This window comes from Lepidothrix coronata, unplaced genomic scaffold, assembly GCF_001604755.1.
Source record: "Lepidothrix coronata isolate B3197 unplaced genomic scaffold, Lepidothrix_coronata-1.0 Scaffold199, whole genome shotgun sequence".
NCBI lineage: Eukaryota > Metazoa > Chordata > Aves > Passeriformes > Pipridae > Lepidothrix > Lepidothrix coronata.
In genome coordinates, this window is record NW_016690379.1 from 724,335 (window position 1) to 737,647 (window position 13,313).

The following is a 13,313-nucleotide window of genomic DNA, read 5'->3' on the forward strand; positions in this document are numbered from 1 at the left end:
TTGGACACTTCCAGGGATCCAGGGGCAGCCACAGCTTCTCTGGGCAACCTGTGCCAGGGCCTCCCCACCCTCCCAGGGAGGAATTTCATCCCAATATCCCATCTAACCCTGCCCTCTGGCAGTGTGAGACCATTCCCCCTTGTCCTGTCACTCCGTGCCCTTGTCCAAAGCCCCTCTCCAGCCCTGACCCTCCCAGCGCTCTGATCCTGCTCCTCTTCCCACCCTTTGGGTGCAAGTCTCCCTGCATCATCCCCTGGAAAATCCTCAACTCCCCCCCAGCCTACGGGACACCCCTGTGCCCCCCTTTGTGCCCCCTTTGTGCCCCCTTTGTGCCCCCCTTTGTGCCCCCTTTGTGCCCTCTCCCTCCCTTGTCCCTGGATTTCCTCCGCGCACCTTCCCCGTGCCCGCAGTTCGTGCGTGCCCCGCTCCGTGGATCCCCTCTCCACCCTCGCCCGTGCGTTCCCCTCTCCCAGCGCTGCCCGGGGGGGTCTCCCCGCATCCCGGGCCCCCTCCCCCGGTACCGGCCCCGGGCGGGGCGGCGGCGGCGGCCGCCAATGGGCGCGGGGGGGCGCGGCCCCGGGGCCGCCGCATTTATCGGCCGGGACGGGCCGGGACGAGCCGGGCGGCGGCGGAGCCGGGGCTGGGATCAGGATCGGGATCAGAATCAGGATGGAGCGGGCGGCGGTGCCGGGACCCGGGGCCGGTTCGGCGCTGGCCGCCTCGCTGGCCGAGGGGCTCATCAAGTCGCCGCGGCCGCTGATGAAGAAGCAGGCGGTGAAGCGGCACCACCACAAGCACAACCTCAAGCACCGCTACGAGTTCCTGGAGACGCTGGGGAAAGGCACCTACGGGAAGGTGAAGAAAGCCCGGGAGCGCTCCGGGAAGCTGGTAAGGATCCCCCCCTCCTGCATCCTCACCGTGCGCAGGTCCCTGAGCATCCCCCCCGCTCTGAGCAGCGTGGTCCCGGTGCATCCCCCTCCTTCCCGGTGCATCCCCCTCCTTCCCGGTGCATCCCCCTCCTTCCCGGTGCATCCCCCTCCTTCCCGGTGCATCTCCCCCGTCCTTGGTGCAACCCCCGTCACCCCGGTGCACCCTCCCCGCGTGCCGTCGGCCCCCGAGCATCCCCCCCCTGCTTCCCGCAGCCTGGCCCCGGTGCATCCCCCCTCCGGTGCTCCCCTTCCCACCCCGTCCCCGGCGCATCCTCCCGGTGCGGGACCCCCGAGCACCCCCCTCTCCGAGCAGCGTGTTGGCGGTGCATCCCCCCGCTCCGGTGCGTCCCCCCCTCCCCGTCCCGGTTCCTCCCGCCGCCCCCCGGTCCCCGCAGCCCCCGCCCGGCCCCGCTCCCGCCGCAGTGTGCGGGAGGCTGCGGCGCTGCCCCCCCGCCCCGTGCCGCAGGAGGGGGCACAGCGGTGCCGGGGGCAGCCCGGAGGGGCCTCGCCCCCCTTTCCTTGAGGGGCCGCAGCTCCTCTCGCCCACTTGACCGCGTCGGGCTTCCTGGGGGAAGGGCGGGCAGGTATCCGGCCGCCGAGAGCAAACACCGCACTCGAGTCTGAAGGGTTTTTCCCTTCCTCTCGCCCTGGGTCTGGGTTGGGTTCGCTGTTGGTTTTCACACGGTGTGGGGCACCCAGGGCCACGCCAGCACAGCCCAGCGTCTGTCCAAAATCCTGACTCACCCCAGCGACGCTGGAGCCAGCGGGGCTGTGCAGGGCACGGCTCGCAGCCTTCCACAGCGATCCCTCACCCCCGGGAATCCGGGATGCTGCTGTCCCGGCTGCCCCGTCCTCTGGGAATCTGCGGGGCTTCAAACTTGGACGCGATTTCTCAGCCCCGAGCACCCCGAGGTGTGGGATGGGACCCAAACAGGCGCTGTCCCACCGCCCTGACCACGGGGGAGCAGAGAGGTGACCTGTGAGCAGCAGGACTGGCCCGGACGGGCTGCCGGGGCTGAGCAGGGTGTGGGATCGGCTCCGTCCCGTCCCACAGAGGCACGTCAAGGAGAACGGCTGTAAATCTGAGAGGTTTTCTTGTGTAACGCGACAGCTCCTAATGAAGTCAGAGCTGCCGTTTCCATTAGCCTATCTGATTCTGGAGAAGCTGCTGTTTTGCTGCATAATCAGGGCCTTGAAATGCAGCTTCCACCCACAGAGCTTGAAGGATCCCTCCCCTCGGGATGGGCGAGATTTGGCTTTCCCTGTCTGCACCTAGCAAAGCTGGGAATCTTTGAACTTCCCGAAAACTCGCCCATCTGTGGAAGCCCCTTAGGACGGGAATCAGCGGCGCTGCTCTATTATAATGCAAATTCAGTACACAGGCCACTGACTCCTCGGTGAGATGGAGATAGTCAAAGGCTCTGCTAACTGGTACCTCCTCGGCCTGGCCCTGTAGGAACAGGAGACTTAACCACAAATCTCTCCTCTTCCCACAAATTCTTTCTTGTAGCACTCAGCATTTCCGGACCTGTTTAATCCGGAGGCTTATCCCGAGCTGGGTTGTTATTTGCTCCTTCCCTAAGTGGCTTTCACTTCCTAAACACCAAGGTGTGAGAGCAGGTAGGGGTTACCCCTCGTGGGATCCCACGCTACCAGCTGAGGCTGGGAAGCTGGAGCTGCTCCATGCTCGTGGGTTTAGCCTCTGGCTAATCAGAAGCTGCCTCTGTCAGAGCCACTGAATATTGAACCGTCTGGTTTTACCACCTGGATTCCTTTTTTCCCCTCTGGATTTTAACCAACCTACCTGGGCTCGGAGCAGGCTGAGCCTAAATCAGTTGGTAGGCAGCAGGGAAGTCCAGGCTCCCTCAGCTGAAGGATGTTTTGGGACTTCCACGAACATTTTTTTGTCCTGTAAAACCATTTTCTGGTCAGAGTTCCTTCAGCTGAAACGATGCTCGTGCCTTTTGGTGGGCGCTTCTGCTGAGTGCCCTTCCCAGTCCTTGGAAAAATGTTGTGCCCCTGTAACATCAGGTGGGGAGAGAGTTGCTGGTTCTTTTTCCTTTCCTTTTTTTTTTTTTTTCCCCTTTTCTTTTGCCCTGTGTCTTTTGGGGTTGAAGGCTCAGTAATGTGGGCCACAGGGGTGCAAAGTGGCTCCTGCCCCTGTTTGCATGGCACCATCTGGGCCCCTTTTTCTTTCCTCCCAGCCCGGTGTTTCTCCCAGCCTGGTTCCCAAGTCCTGGCCTGCAGCCAAGTCAGACAGAACAAGGGACCTCCCTTGGGACTCTCCTCGGTGTCAGAACTGTGTTTGTGGGCTCGTGGGGTGTCAGGAGAAGGCAGCACCTGGAATATTCCAGAGCAGCAAAGCCTCTTTTGATCTCCAGGCAGGGGCAAAGCCCAGTCTCTTCTGTACTGGGTTGTAATCCATATTTCATGGAGCATGAAATGCTGCCCTTACAGTCTGGAACAACTTCTGAAGTGCTGCCTGAGGTTGTAGCTTAATGCATCTTTCAGCAGCTGCTGAAAATACCTGTTCTGCCCCCAAAAAACTTCTAATTAAAAGCCTTTTTGACTTGGAAAGTGCTCCTGAGCTCCTAGAGGAAGGCTCCAGCAGGAATTCTTGGGCTGTTTCCCACAGGAGATTCTCCTCCTGGCACTGGTGGGGGGGGCTGTGGCTCTGCCTGTCCCTGAAGCTGCTGGTCCCTGTCCCCAGGGTGGCTGAGCAGGGGCTTCCCTGTCTCAAGGGGAGACCCTCTGCTGCCAGCCCGCCTAGAAAGGGAAAGTTTGGCAACAAAGCTGCTTCCTGGCACCCCTGGGGAAGGATGGGATGGCTGAGGGAGTGACAGGCAGATAAACCACCCCACCCTGGGCGGCTGATTCACTCTCTGGGGTGTGAGATGTGGACCCTCACAGTGCTGTGCCCTCCCTGTGCCCACCTGCCCGAGGGCAGAGCTCATGAGGGAGAGCCCTGGGGCTCTCACAGCACCCAAAACCCGCTCCCTGCTGCAGCTTTGCTCTGCCTGGAGGTCACTAAGTGCTGAGGATGTGCTCCAACACTGCTGGGTACAGCCAGTGGCATCTCCTGAGGCTTCCCACACTGGCAGCCCGGAGCCACTTGATCATTTAGGGATAGTGGATCATGCCCTGAGCCCTGGCTCAGCACTGGATGTGTGTGAGCAACCCAGCCAGCAAGGAAACGTTCTCTGTGCCCCCCAAAACACCGAGGCTGTTGGGTTGGGTGTCAGTCTTTAGCAGAGAGATGAATAGAGGGAGCCAGCAGGAATTTGGGAGGGCAGGAGCAGGCTGGCTCGCTGCATAAAAGCTTTGCCTGCCTTCTGGCAGGGGTCAGGTAACTGGGGCAGGAGGAAAAAATTGTTAAACTTTAAGCTGTTAACCTACACAAAGGTCAGGGGGAAAAAAACACCTGGGTTTCGAGAAGCATTAAACACTTTCAGTATTGTTTCATACGGAAACCTGGGCCTGGGTTATTGGACTTGTCCCTGGCCAGAGTCCATCCTGCTGCTTTGCTCCAGCCCCTGGGGCTGCTGCAGGTTCCTCCACGGCGCTGCCTGAGGTGGTTCAGTGCTGCAGAGATGGGCCCTGGGGCCAAAAAAGGGGCTCTATCCCTTCTGTGCCCACCTGAGCGCTCCCTGAGGGGGCTCCCCCCGTGAAGACACTGCTGTGGCAGCTGAGACCTCACTGATTCAGCCCCGGTGCCTTGCTTAGCGTGTCTAAGCCTGGCTTAGCCAGTCTGGGTTTGAGGAAAGAGGCTTCCAGCCCCCCTAAATCAGAGGGACACGAGGCTGAGCATCCACCCCGCTCCACCCGAGGAGGAGGAGGAGGAGGAGGGTCCCTGTGCAGCAGAGCCATGAGCATCACTCCTGTGCCGGCAGCTGGGGCCCGCGGGGGTCCGTGGCCCCTCTCCCCGTTGCTGGGAGACTGGTGCAGGGGGTCCCTTTACAGGATTAAAGCTGTTCCGCATTCTTGTCTGGGAGAAAAAAAAAGAGGTTCTGCTGGATTCAGTTGTAAATTCGACCCTAGGAGCACATTGTCTCTGCCCAGCCCCTTTGAAAGAGGATTAGAAGGCATCTATTCTCCGGCACTTACTCTTCTTTCTCCTCCCCTTTCTGTTTCCTTGTCGGGGATAATTTGAAAACCCGAGGGAGAGCCTGGTGCTGGGTCTCCCGCCCTGTGCCCGGGAGGGGATCTCCTCTTTAATCCCAACTTTCTCCTACCTCTACACCACCAGCTCCTCGGAATCGGTGTTTGCCAGGAAAACAAAACCCGGGTGTTGTGGGGTTTTTTTGTTTGGTTTGGTTTTTTTTTTTCATTGTCATGACCCTCAGAAGACGCTGTTGTTGTTTTTATCTCCCAAGTCATGCGTGCAGGTCGCATTCCTTTGGCTGGCCACGCTCCAGCAGCGGGACACGATTCCTGTGAGCCCAGAAAGGAGGAGCAGGGCTGTGCTACCTGCGGGAGGAGGGCTGGGGAGCCCCTCTGGTGGGAGCTGGCAGCAGGTGACCCTTGGGGGGGGTCACAAAAGGAAAGTGTAACCCCCAAATCGATCACAGAGCTGTTCCCATGGAGCTGGGCAGCTCCACTCTCGGACGCAGGCACGAGGAGGAGCTGGGTTGCTGAGATCTTATTTGTGAGCCCTTTCCCAAAGCAGTGGGGTGGGTTTCTTGCTCTGCCAGAGGCTTTGGGAAAGCACAGCCGGGTGACCCTCTGTGTCCCTCCACAGGTGGCCATCAAGTCCATCCGGAAGGACAAAATCAAGGATGAGCAGGACCTTGTCCACATCCGGAGGGAGATTGAGATCATGTCCTCCCTCAACCACCCCCACATCATCGCTGTGCACGAAGGTGAGCCCTCCTCCCCCTTCCCTCTTCCAGCAGCATCCTGGAAGCCCCACAGGGCTCCCAGGGCAGCTCCCAGGGTAGATTTGGCTCTACTGGGTGGGTTTGGGGATTTTAACCCAGCCCCTCGCCCCCCTCACAGGACCTGGCTGCCGGTTTTGGTGACTCAGCCCTGGTGGGGAAGGCAGGTGCTGCCTGGATGTGCTTTCCCCACCTGGCTTCTCCCACAGAGCAGCAGCGAGGGGAAAACCCCTGCTCCAGAACTGGCCCTTCTGCCCCATCCCCTCCTGCCCAGAGGGGGAATTCAGTTCCGAAAATTTCATTTCTTTCTTTCAAAAACGTTTCTTTTTGGAGCTGGAAGCCTCCTGAGAGGCTGTGCTGGGGTGGGAATCAGGGACCCCTGCAGAGCCCAGCACTGAGTGTGGTTGTGCTGGACACTCATCCCAGCTGTGGGAGCCTTGGGAATCTCCATAGCTCTGCTCTCAGCCCAAGGCAGGAGTTAATCTCAGTGCTGGAGTCCTCCTCTTTCCCTCCCCTGGGGCATTGGAAAACCAAACCACTGGGAGAGCTCCCGGTGCTCCCGGGCTTGGCTTTATGGCCTGGGCTGGGCTTTGCTCCCGGGGTGTTGGGACAACACCAACCAAAGGGGAATTTCTCAAGCTCTAACTAGGACCAGACTTAGCCCAAATCCCCAGCTGGGTCGGTCTTTGCAGCCACTGAGTCCTTTGGTGAAAACTCTGCCTTCCCTGGGCTCTCCCTGCCTTCCCTGGGCTCTCCCTGCCTTCCCAGCACATGTGAAGGATCCAGAGTCCTTTTGTCCTCCAAACAAAAGCAAGTGGGTTGGCAGTTCCTGCGCCGTGTTTGCAAGGGCTGAGTCACCCCGACTGCTGGAATTCAAAAATATTGAGGGAGCTTTCTGCAAACAGGAAGAAAACTGCTCCGACTCTTGGCTCGGGCTGGAGCCTCGTTGGGAGCAGTGAGAACACTCAGGAAGGCCGTGGGCTGTGCCAGCACCGCCACCTTCCCCCCCTGGCAGGGGCTTCTAGCAGAGAGCCTGGTGCCTTAGTCACCTCCTGGCAGAGCACAGCCCTGGCTCCTGGGTGCTGTGGCTGCAGAGCTGCTTGGCCAGCGGCCCTGGTGGTTTGGGTGGCAGCCCTGGTGGTCCCCCCCCGACCTGCAGGTACCTGCAGGAACCCCCACACCCATTTTGTGAAGAGTGAGGGCAGGGGGTGGGGTGGGCAGAGCGCCGGAGTCCTCACCTGGCGGGTGCTAAGGAGAATTCCTGCGGCTCCAAGCCCCTCTCCTGACCCCCCCGTGCCCCCCCGTGTGCCCTGCAGTGTTTGAGAACAGCAGCAAGATCGTCATCGTGATGGAATACGCCAGCAAGGGCGACCTGTACGACTACATCAGCGAGCGGCAGCGGCTCACGGAGCACGAGGCGCGGCACTTCTTCCGCCAGGTCGTGTCCGCCGTCTACTACTGCCACAAGGTGGGCTGGCCCCGCCATTCCCACGGCATTCCCGGGGGGGAATCACCGGGATCGGCTCCTGAGTGCCCTGCAGGGCCACCTCCAGGCAGAGGGGCAGCAGCCGGGGCCGAGGGGGGGATGCAGAGCCCGACAGGGAAGCTCAGCCTGGGCTGGGAGGTGGAAGGAGCTCGTGGCTGTTTGGGTTTTCCAGGAGAGGGGTCAACCCTGCCTCTTATCCGGGGGTGTGGCAGAGCCCCAGCAGCTTTTGGGGAGTGCTGGGCCTCGGCTCTGGCTGCTCTGGTGTGGGGGTGACTAACCTGGCCAGGGAGTTGTCACCTCCTGTCCCACCCGCCCAGAAGGAGCCGCCCAGGGCTGTCCATGGCACTGGGAGCTGAGCCCTGGGTCACCCGTGTTGTTCCTGAAGGGAATGTGAAGCTACAAACCCCCTCCAGGGCTGTGGGATGAGCTGTGCCTGCCCTGGAAGGACCCTCGAGCCTGAGGGTCTCCCTGGAGGCCGTGCCAGGCTATTCCCCAGTCCTTGGCAGGGGTGGGGGGTTGCAGGACACCTCCTGCACCCAAACCAAACTGGGGTCCTGCTTAGCTGGGCAGCAGCAGGTCCTGGCAGAGCCCAGAGCTGTGCCCACCGTGCCTGGGTGGAGCTGGCACCGGGCACTGTCCTGCCTGGGGAGGGTGGAGGAGCCCAGGGTGGCACCTGGGGCAGGTATTTCTGAGCAGCACCAGGAGCTGGCAGCGCCCAGGCCGGGACGTGGTTTCCAGCCTGTCTTTGGTGGCACACCCAGGGCTGTTTGCTGCTCCTGTGCCCTGTTTGCGTGTGCCTGTGAACGGCAGTGACCTCCCCAGGGGCCTGGCTTTCCCTTCCTCAAACACTCCGTAAACTAACCCTGGCTCTCCCTCCCCTCCCCTCCCGCAGAATGGGATCGTCCACAGGGACCTGAAGCTGGAGAACATCCTGCTCGATGCCAACGGCAACATCAAGGTGAGGGGTTGGCAGAGCCCGGGGTGTCACCCACCCAGCCTGGGGTGTCACCCAGGGGGTGCTGCCCAGCTTGGAGGTGGCCACAACACCCCGGAACCCCAGGGAAGGCGCTTCCCGGAGCTCTGGGAGTGCTGGCGTCACCCGGAGCGCTGTTTTCCCGGGAAAAGGGGAGCCAGGAGGGCACCTGTGCCTGCCCCTGCTATCTGAGGCGGCCCAGCTTCAAAGCTGCTGTAAAGCCATAACTTATAATTGCCTGCTGATAAGAGGGGCAAAGTCTGAGAACCCAGGTCAGTGCAGCTGGATGAGAAAGGTCTCTCCAGGGGAAATTCCCAGTTCCCGTAAGGACCGGCCAGGCTGGAGGAGGGAGGTGTGAGGCAGTTTCTGGCTCTGCTGGCCCCGAGTGATGCTTTTTGCTGCAGCTGCCAGGGAGGAAGGGCACACAGCGTGGCCCCAGCCAGGGCCCTGTGTGGTTGGTGATGACAGGCTGTGGGGTTTATCTCTGCAAGGGATAATTTTGCAATTGGGAGCCCGCACGCAGCCACTGCACCTCCTGCCTGGTGGCAGTGACAGGGGTAATGAGGATAACGAGCACCTGTGTGCAGGCTGGAGCTGACAGGGACAGCCTGGGGTGGCTGGGAAGGAGCTGGAGGAGAGCCCGGCAGCTCTCCCTCCAACCTCACCTTTCCAGCTGCCTCTGCTCCCAGGGATGGGACAGAGGGGCAGAGCCACGGGGCAGCTGCTGCAGTGGCTGGGACGAGCTTTTTGGGAAGGGGAGAGGGACAGGAGCAACCTCAGGGGGTGGAAAGCCAGGCTGGTGGTGCTCCCCGAGGAGACTGAGGGCACCCAGCACCACGGTTCGTACCTGGAGAGCTCCCGGTGGCAAAGCTGCTCCAGCTGCACAGGGAAGCTTTGCTGCTGGATAACAGCTGGAAAAATGTCTCTCCAGATTGCAGATTTTGGGCTGTCCAACGTTTACCAGCAGGACAAACTTCTGCAGACCTACTGTGGGAGCCCCCTGTATGCATCCCCCGAAATCATCAACGGGAGGCCCTACAAGGGCCCGGAGGTGGGTTGGGTCTCATCCCCTCATGTGGGGGGGATTGGACTGGGGGAAACGCTGGGTGGTTTGGGATAACGGGTCCCCTGAGACTGGACACTGCCTGGACACACAGTGGGGTGGATGTGCTGGGGGGGAGGTGGCTGGAGCTGGTGCTGCCCCACGGTCTGTCCTCCCCCGGGGCTGTTGCCACTCCAGGAGCCCCCGCTGAGGCTCTGGCAGGGAATCCTGCCCAGGTGGGGTGTGGGCCAGGGCAGCCTGGTCCTGCTGCCCCCCCTCCAGGCTCCCCTGTCCCCCTGGCAGGTGGACAGCTGGTCCCTGGGCGTGCTCCTCTACATCCTGGTCCACGGCACGATGCCCTTCGACGGCCACGACTACAAGACTCTGGTCAAGCAGATCACGAGTGGGGACTACCGGGAGCCCACCAAGCTGTCAGGTAGGCAGAGCCCCAGCCTGCTGCATGTGCCCCCCTCCCTGTGCCCCCTTCGGTGCCTGACCTGCCTGTCCCCCAGACGCCTGCGGGCTGATCCGCTGGATGCTGATGGTGAACCCCGAGCGCCGCGCCACCATCGAGGACATCGCCACGCACTGGTGGGTCAACTGGGGCTACAAGGTGCCCGTCGGGGAGCAAGAGCTGCTGAGGGACGGCGAGTCCCCCCTGGCCACGGTGGCGGAGTGGCTGCGCCGCTCGTCCCGGCCCCTGCTGGAGAACGGCTCCAAGGTGCGCTGCTTCCTCAAGCAGCACATCCCCGGCGTGACCCTGGAGCGCCAGCGCTCCCTCAAGAAGTCCAAGAAGGAGAACGACGTCTCCCACGCGCTGCAGGAGGTGCCCGTGGCCCCGGAGAACCCCTCCAAGTCCATCCTCAAGCGGCCCAAGGGCATCCTGAAGAAGAGGAACTCCTGCGAGCAGAAGGTGCCCAGCCCCGGGCCCCCGCCAGCATCGCCCGCGGGAGAGGCGAAAGGGGAGGACGGGGAGGGGGTCGCCGCGGGTCTCACCCGGATCCTGTCCTCTGGAATGCTGCCCTGCAGCACGGGCATCGCAGCAGTGCCCAAGAAGGGAATACTGAAAAAGCCGCCGACGAGGGAGTCGGGGTATTACTCGTCCCTGGAGTGCTGCGAGTCCGGGGATGTGCTGGACGCCGGGAGCTTGGACCTGGACGGCAACGTGTTTGCCGACAGCCCCTCCCCGGGGCAGGGCCCGCAGGGTCTCCCCGCCCGCCGCAAAGGCATCCTCAAGCACAACGGCAAGTTCTCCTCGAGCAGCTCCGAGCCCGAGAGCCCCCCCGGGCAGGGCTTCGGGGGCTTCAGCGAGGTGCCCCTGCCCCAGGCGCCCCGAGCCCGCCCGTCCAGCGCCGTCAGCGAGGACAGCATCCTGTCCACCGAGTCCTTCGACCAGCTGGACCTGCCCGCCCGGGCCCCCCCCGGCGCCGGGGGCATGCGGGGCTGCGTCTCCGCCGACAGCCTGCTCCGGCTGGGGGAGGAGGAGGAGCTGGAGGAAGGGCGGAGGCTGCGCCGCTGGACTGTGACCCACTGCCGGAGCCCCCTGGCAGAGAGCAGCCTGTCCCTGGCGGGCTGTGACCGTGTCCCCGAGGGGTTCCGCTGCGCCGTGGCCGTGGGAGGGAAGCTGAGCTGAGGGTCCCCCCCGGGGGTGCTGCGTTCTGGGGGAGGGGGGCCGAGCCCTCCCTGCCCCGGGGCTGCTGGTGCTGCTGACCCACGTCCCCACGTATTTATTTGGCAGCCTCGTGCCCCTCGGTGCCCCAGGGCCGGGACATTCAAGGGACCAAAGCTCCGAGTGCCCCCCGTGGAGGGGCTGGGGATGCCCCTCGCCGCCGTCCTCCCCTCGCAAACGGGCTCATCTCATCTCGAACCAGGGGGTTTGGGGGATTTGTTTTCTTCTTTGCACTGGTTTTTTTTTTTTTTTTTGGCTGCACAAGGTCACGGGTGGGGCGGGTGATATACCTCAAACGAGCTGGAGATGTAGCAGGGTGCTGGCGAGGGGCTCCAAGGTGCTGCCCGTGGGCTGGGCTCTCGGGACGTGCTGGCAACAGGGGAGCCAAACCGCCCAGGCCACGGCTCTTCCCTCTCCTGTGCTGGGAAACACAACTGGATCTGGCCAAAACCCCAGGCTGAGGCAACGCTCTGATGCCAACATCTATTATTGGAATGCTGAGGAAAAAAAGAAAAAAGAAAAAAAAAAAGGTGCCTTTGGTGAGGCACCGTGACTTTATTTATTGCCTTTGTCCAACTGATGGAAAGTGTCAGCAGCACGGGCTGTGTCTGGCTCCAGCACGGCCTCCCAGGGCTGTTTTTTGGGAGCTGTCTGTGTCCTTGTCTCACCAGGCTCCGTTGCACTATTGCCATGTGTCTGCTGGCCCTTCTCCCTTCTCCAGGGCGTGTGTGTGTTTTCCCTCCTTCCTGCAACTGTGGTCTGGAGAAAAACCATTAAATTAAAAGCAAGTGGTAAATGTGAGTTGTTCTCTTGGGTGCCGGGGGGGGGGGGGGGGTGGGGGGGGGGGGGGCTGCCTGGAGCTGCCTGTCCCAGCTCCTGTGCTGGTGTGACACCCCCATACAGCGTGTCCTAAGCCCCTCTAGTGCTCCAGCACATCCCAAACTGGGTTTGAGTGGCGATCCCGCAGTGCTGGGTGGTGCTGAGCTGGGACAGCCCTGATCTGGGGGCTCTGGGAGGGGGTCGGGCTGGTTTTTAAGGCTGAGCAGCTGCTGCTGCTGAACAAGCAGAGCTCAAACTTTGGGGAAAGCTGTGTTGGAGGCAGATGGGTGTGGGGGGGAGGAGGACCCCCTTCTCCACCCTGCCCTGGTGACCGTGGGCGGCCCTGCTGTCCCAGCTCTGCTCCCAGACCTTCCCATTGGAGCAGGGTGGGTTTGGATTTGTGACACCCCCCCAGGTTTTGGTGGCTGGAGGTGCCTCCTGGGCTCCTGCCATCACCTCTGACAGCACCTGCAGGAACCTCAGCTGGAGGAAGGCCCAGCCAGGCCGAGCCCCAGCTGCCAGAGCTGCCCCCTCTGCATCCCTTTCCTTTATCCCCTTCTCCCGCTGCGCCATTGAAACCTGGTTTATTGCTCCATAAAGCCCTGTGACCCTTTCCCGTTTCCAGGCGGGTTAATAGGAGGCATTTCAGGTCTCCGGGGGGCAGGGGCAGGGTGGCAGGGCTGCCTGCCCGGAATGCCGACCCTCGTCCCACCAGGCTGCAGCCGGAGAGGGGGGGTCACCACGCTCGGCCCCCCGCCGCGCATTCCCCGCGTGCTTCCCGAGCCATCAAGAAACGCTGGAGCGGTTAAAGCTGTTCCCAGGGCATCCAGCTCAGCCAGGACAAAGTCCCGGTGCCCTGTGGGGTGGGATGAGCCGGGGGTGCAGCACCAACAGGGCTCCAGGAGCATCCCAAGGCGGGCGTCGGGTCGGGCTGAGCTTTAACAGCCGCTGAGGGACGGAGATTCCTTTTTGGGAGGCGTCTGTGGGTTTGGTTTTGGAGCATCCCCGGGCCTGTTCTGTTAATGATTTTCAGGAAAACACCCGTGTGTGCTGGTTTCGGAGCTGTGGCAGCTCCGGGTGGGCACCACGTGGGTGTGGGGCACACGCTGCCCACCCCATGCCCTGTCCCGGTGTTTGTGCTGGTTTGGGAGCAGCTTCTGGTCAGCTCAGCCCATCCTGGGGCTGCTTTGGGGTCCCTGCCCACCTTATCCTGGGCCACAGCGCTGGGCAAGGGTGGGCAATGCTGTAGGAGGGGTGAAGGAGGCAGCCTGAGCCTGGAGTCATCCTGGAATCCATGGGAGGGGTGCAGTGAGTGCTGCCCACCCTGCCGGTGCCCCCTCCCCTTGCTGCTCCTGACATTCCCCCACCAGCCCTTGGAAACGCTCCTTTCATCCCAGCCCTGATTTCCGCTGCCCCTGCCCCTCCTGTCTGGCAGCTGCCCCCCCCCAGGCGGGGGCTGAGCCCCCCTTTCAGACCACCCCCATTATCCAGGGCTCTTTTATCCAGCCCTTTCATCCCGAG

The 13,313-nt window shown here is 62.3% G+C and overlaps 1 protein-coding gene across 1 annotated transcript; it reads left to right on the plus strand.

The window, feature by feature from the left end:
* The first annotated feature begins 613 nt into the window (after positions 1 to 613).
* NUAK2 (NUAK family kinase 2) lies at positions 614 to 11,774 on the plus strand. Its single transcript, XM_017832123.1, has 7 exons — positions 614 to 888; positions 5,668 to 5,788; positions 7,120 to 7,271; positions 8,182 to 8,247; positions 9,194 to 9,313; positions 9,608 to 9,740; positions 9,817 to 11,774. Exons 1-7 carry the CDS (start codon positions 670 to 672, stop codon positions 10,935 to 10,937), a joined length of 1,932 nt encoding a protein of 643 aa, XP_017687612.1. The 5' UTR covers positions 614 to 669; the 3' UTR covers positions 10,938 to 11,774.
* The last annotated feature ends 1,539 nt before the right edge of the window (positions 11,775 to 13,313 follow it).

Excerpts from the sequence above, each read along its gene's own strand:
- NUAK2 (XM_017832123.1), top strand. The coding sequence starts at position 670 with ATGGAGCGGGCGGCGGTGCCGGGACCCGGGGCCGGTTCGGCGCTGGCC. Across the intron at positions 9,314-9,607 it reads GGCCCTACAAGGGCCCGGAG|GTGGACAGCTGGTCCCTGGG; the intron begins GTGGGTTGGGTC and ends TCCCCCTGGCAG. Across the intron at positions 9,741-9,816 it reads GGAGCCCACCAAGCTGTCAG|ACGCCTGCGGGCTGATCCGC; the intron begins GTAGGCAGAGCC and ends CCTGTCCCCCAG.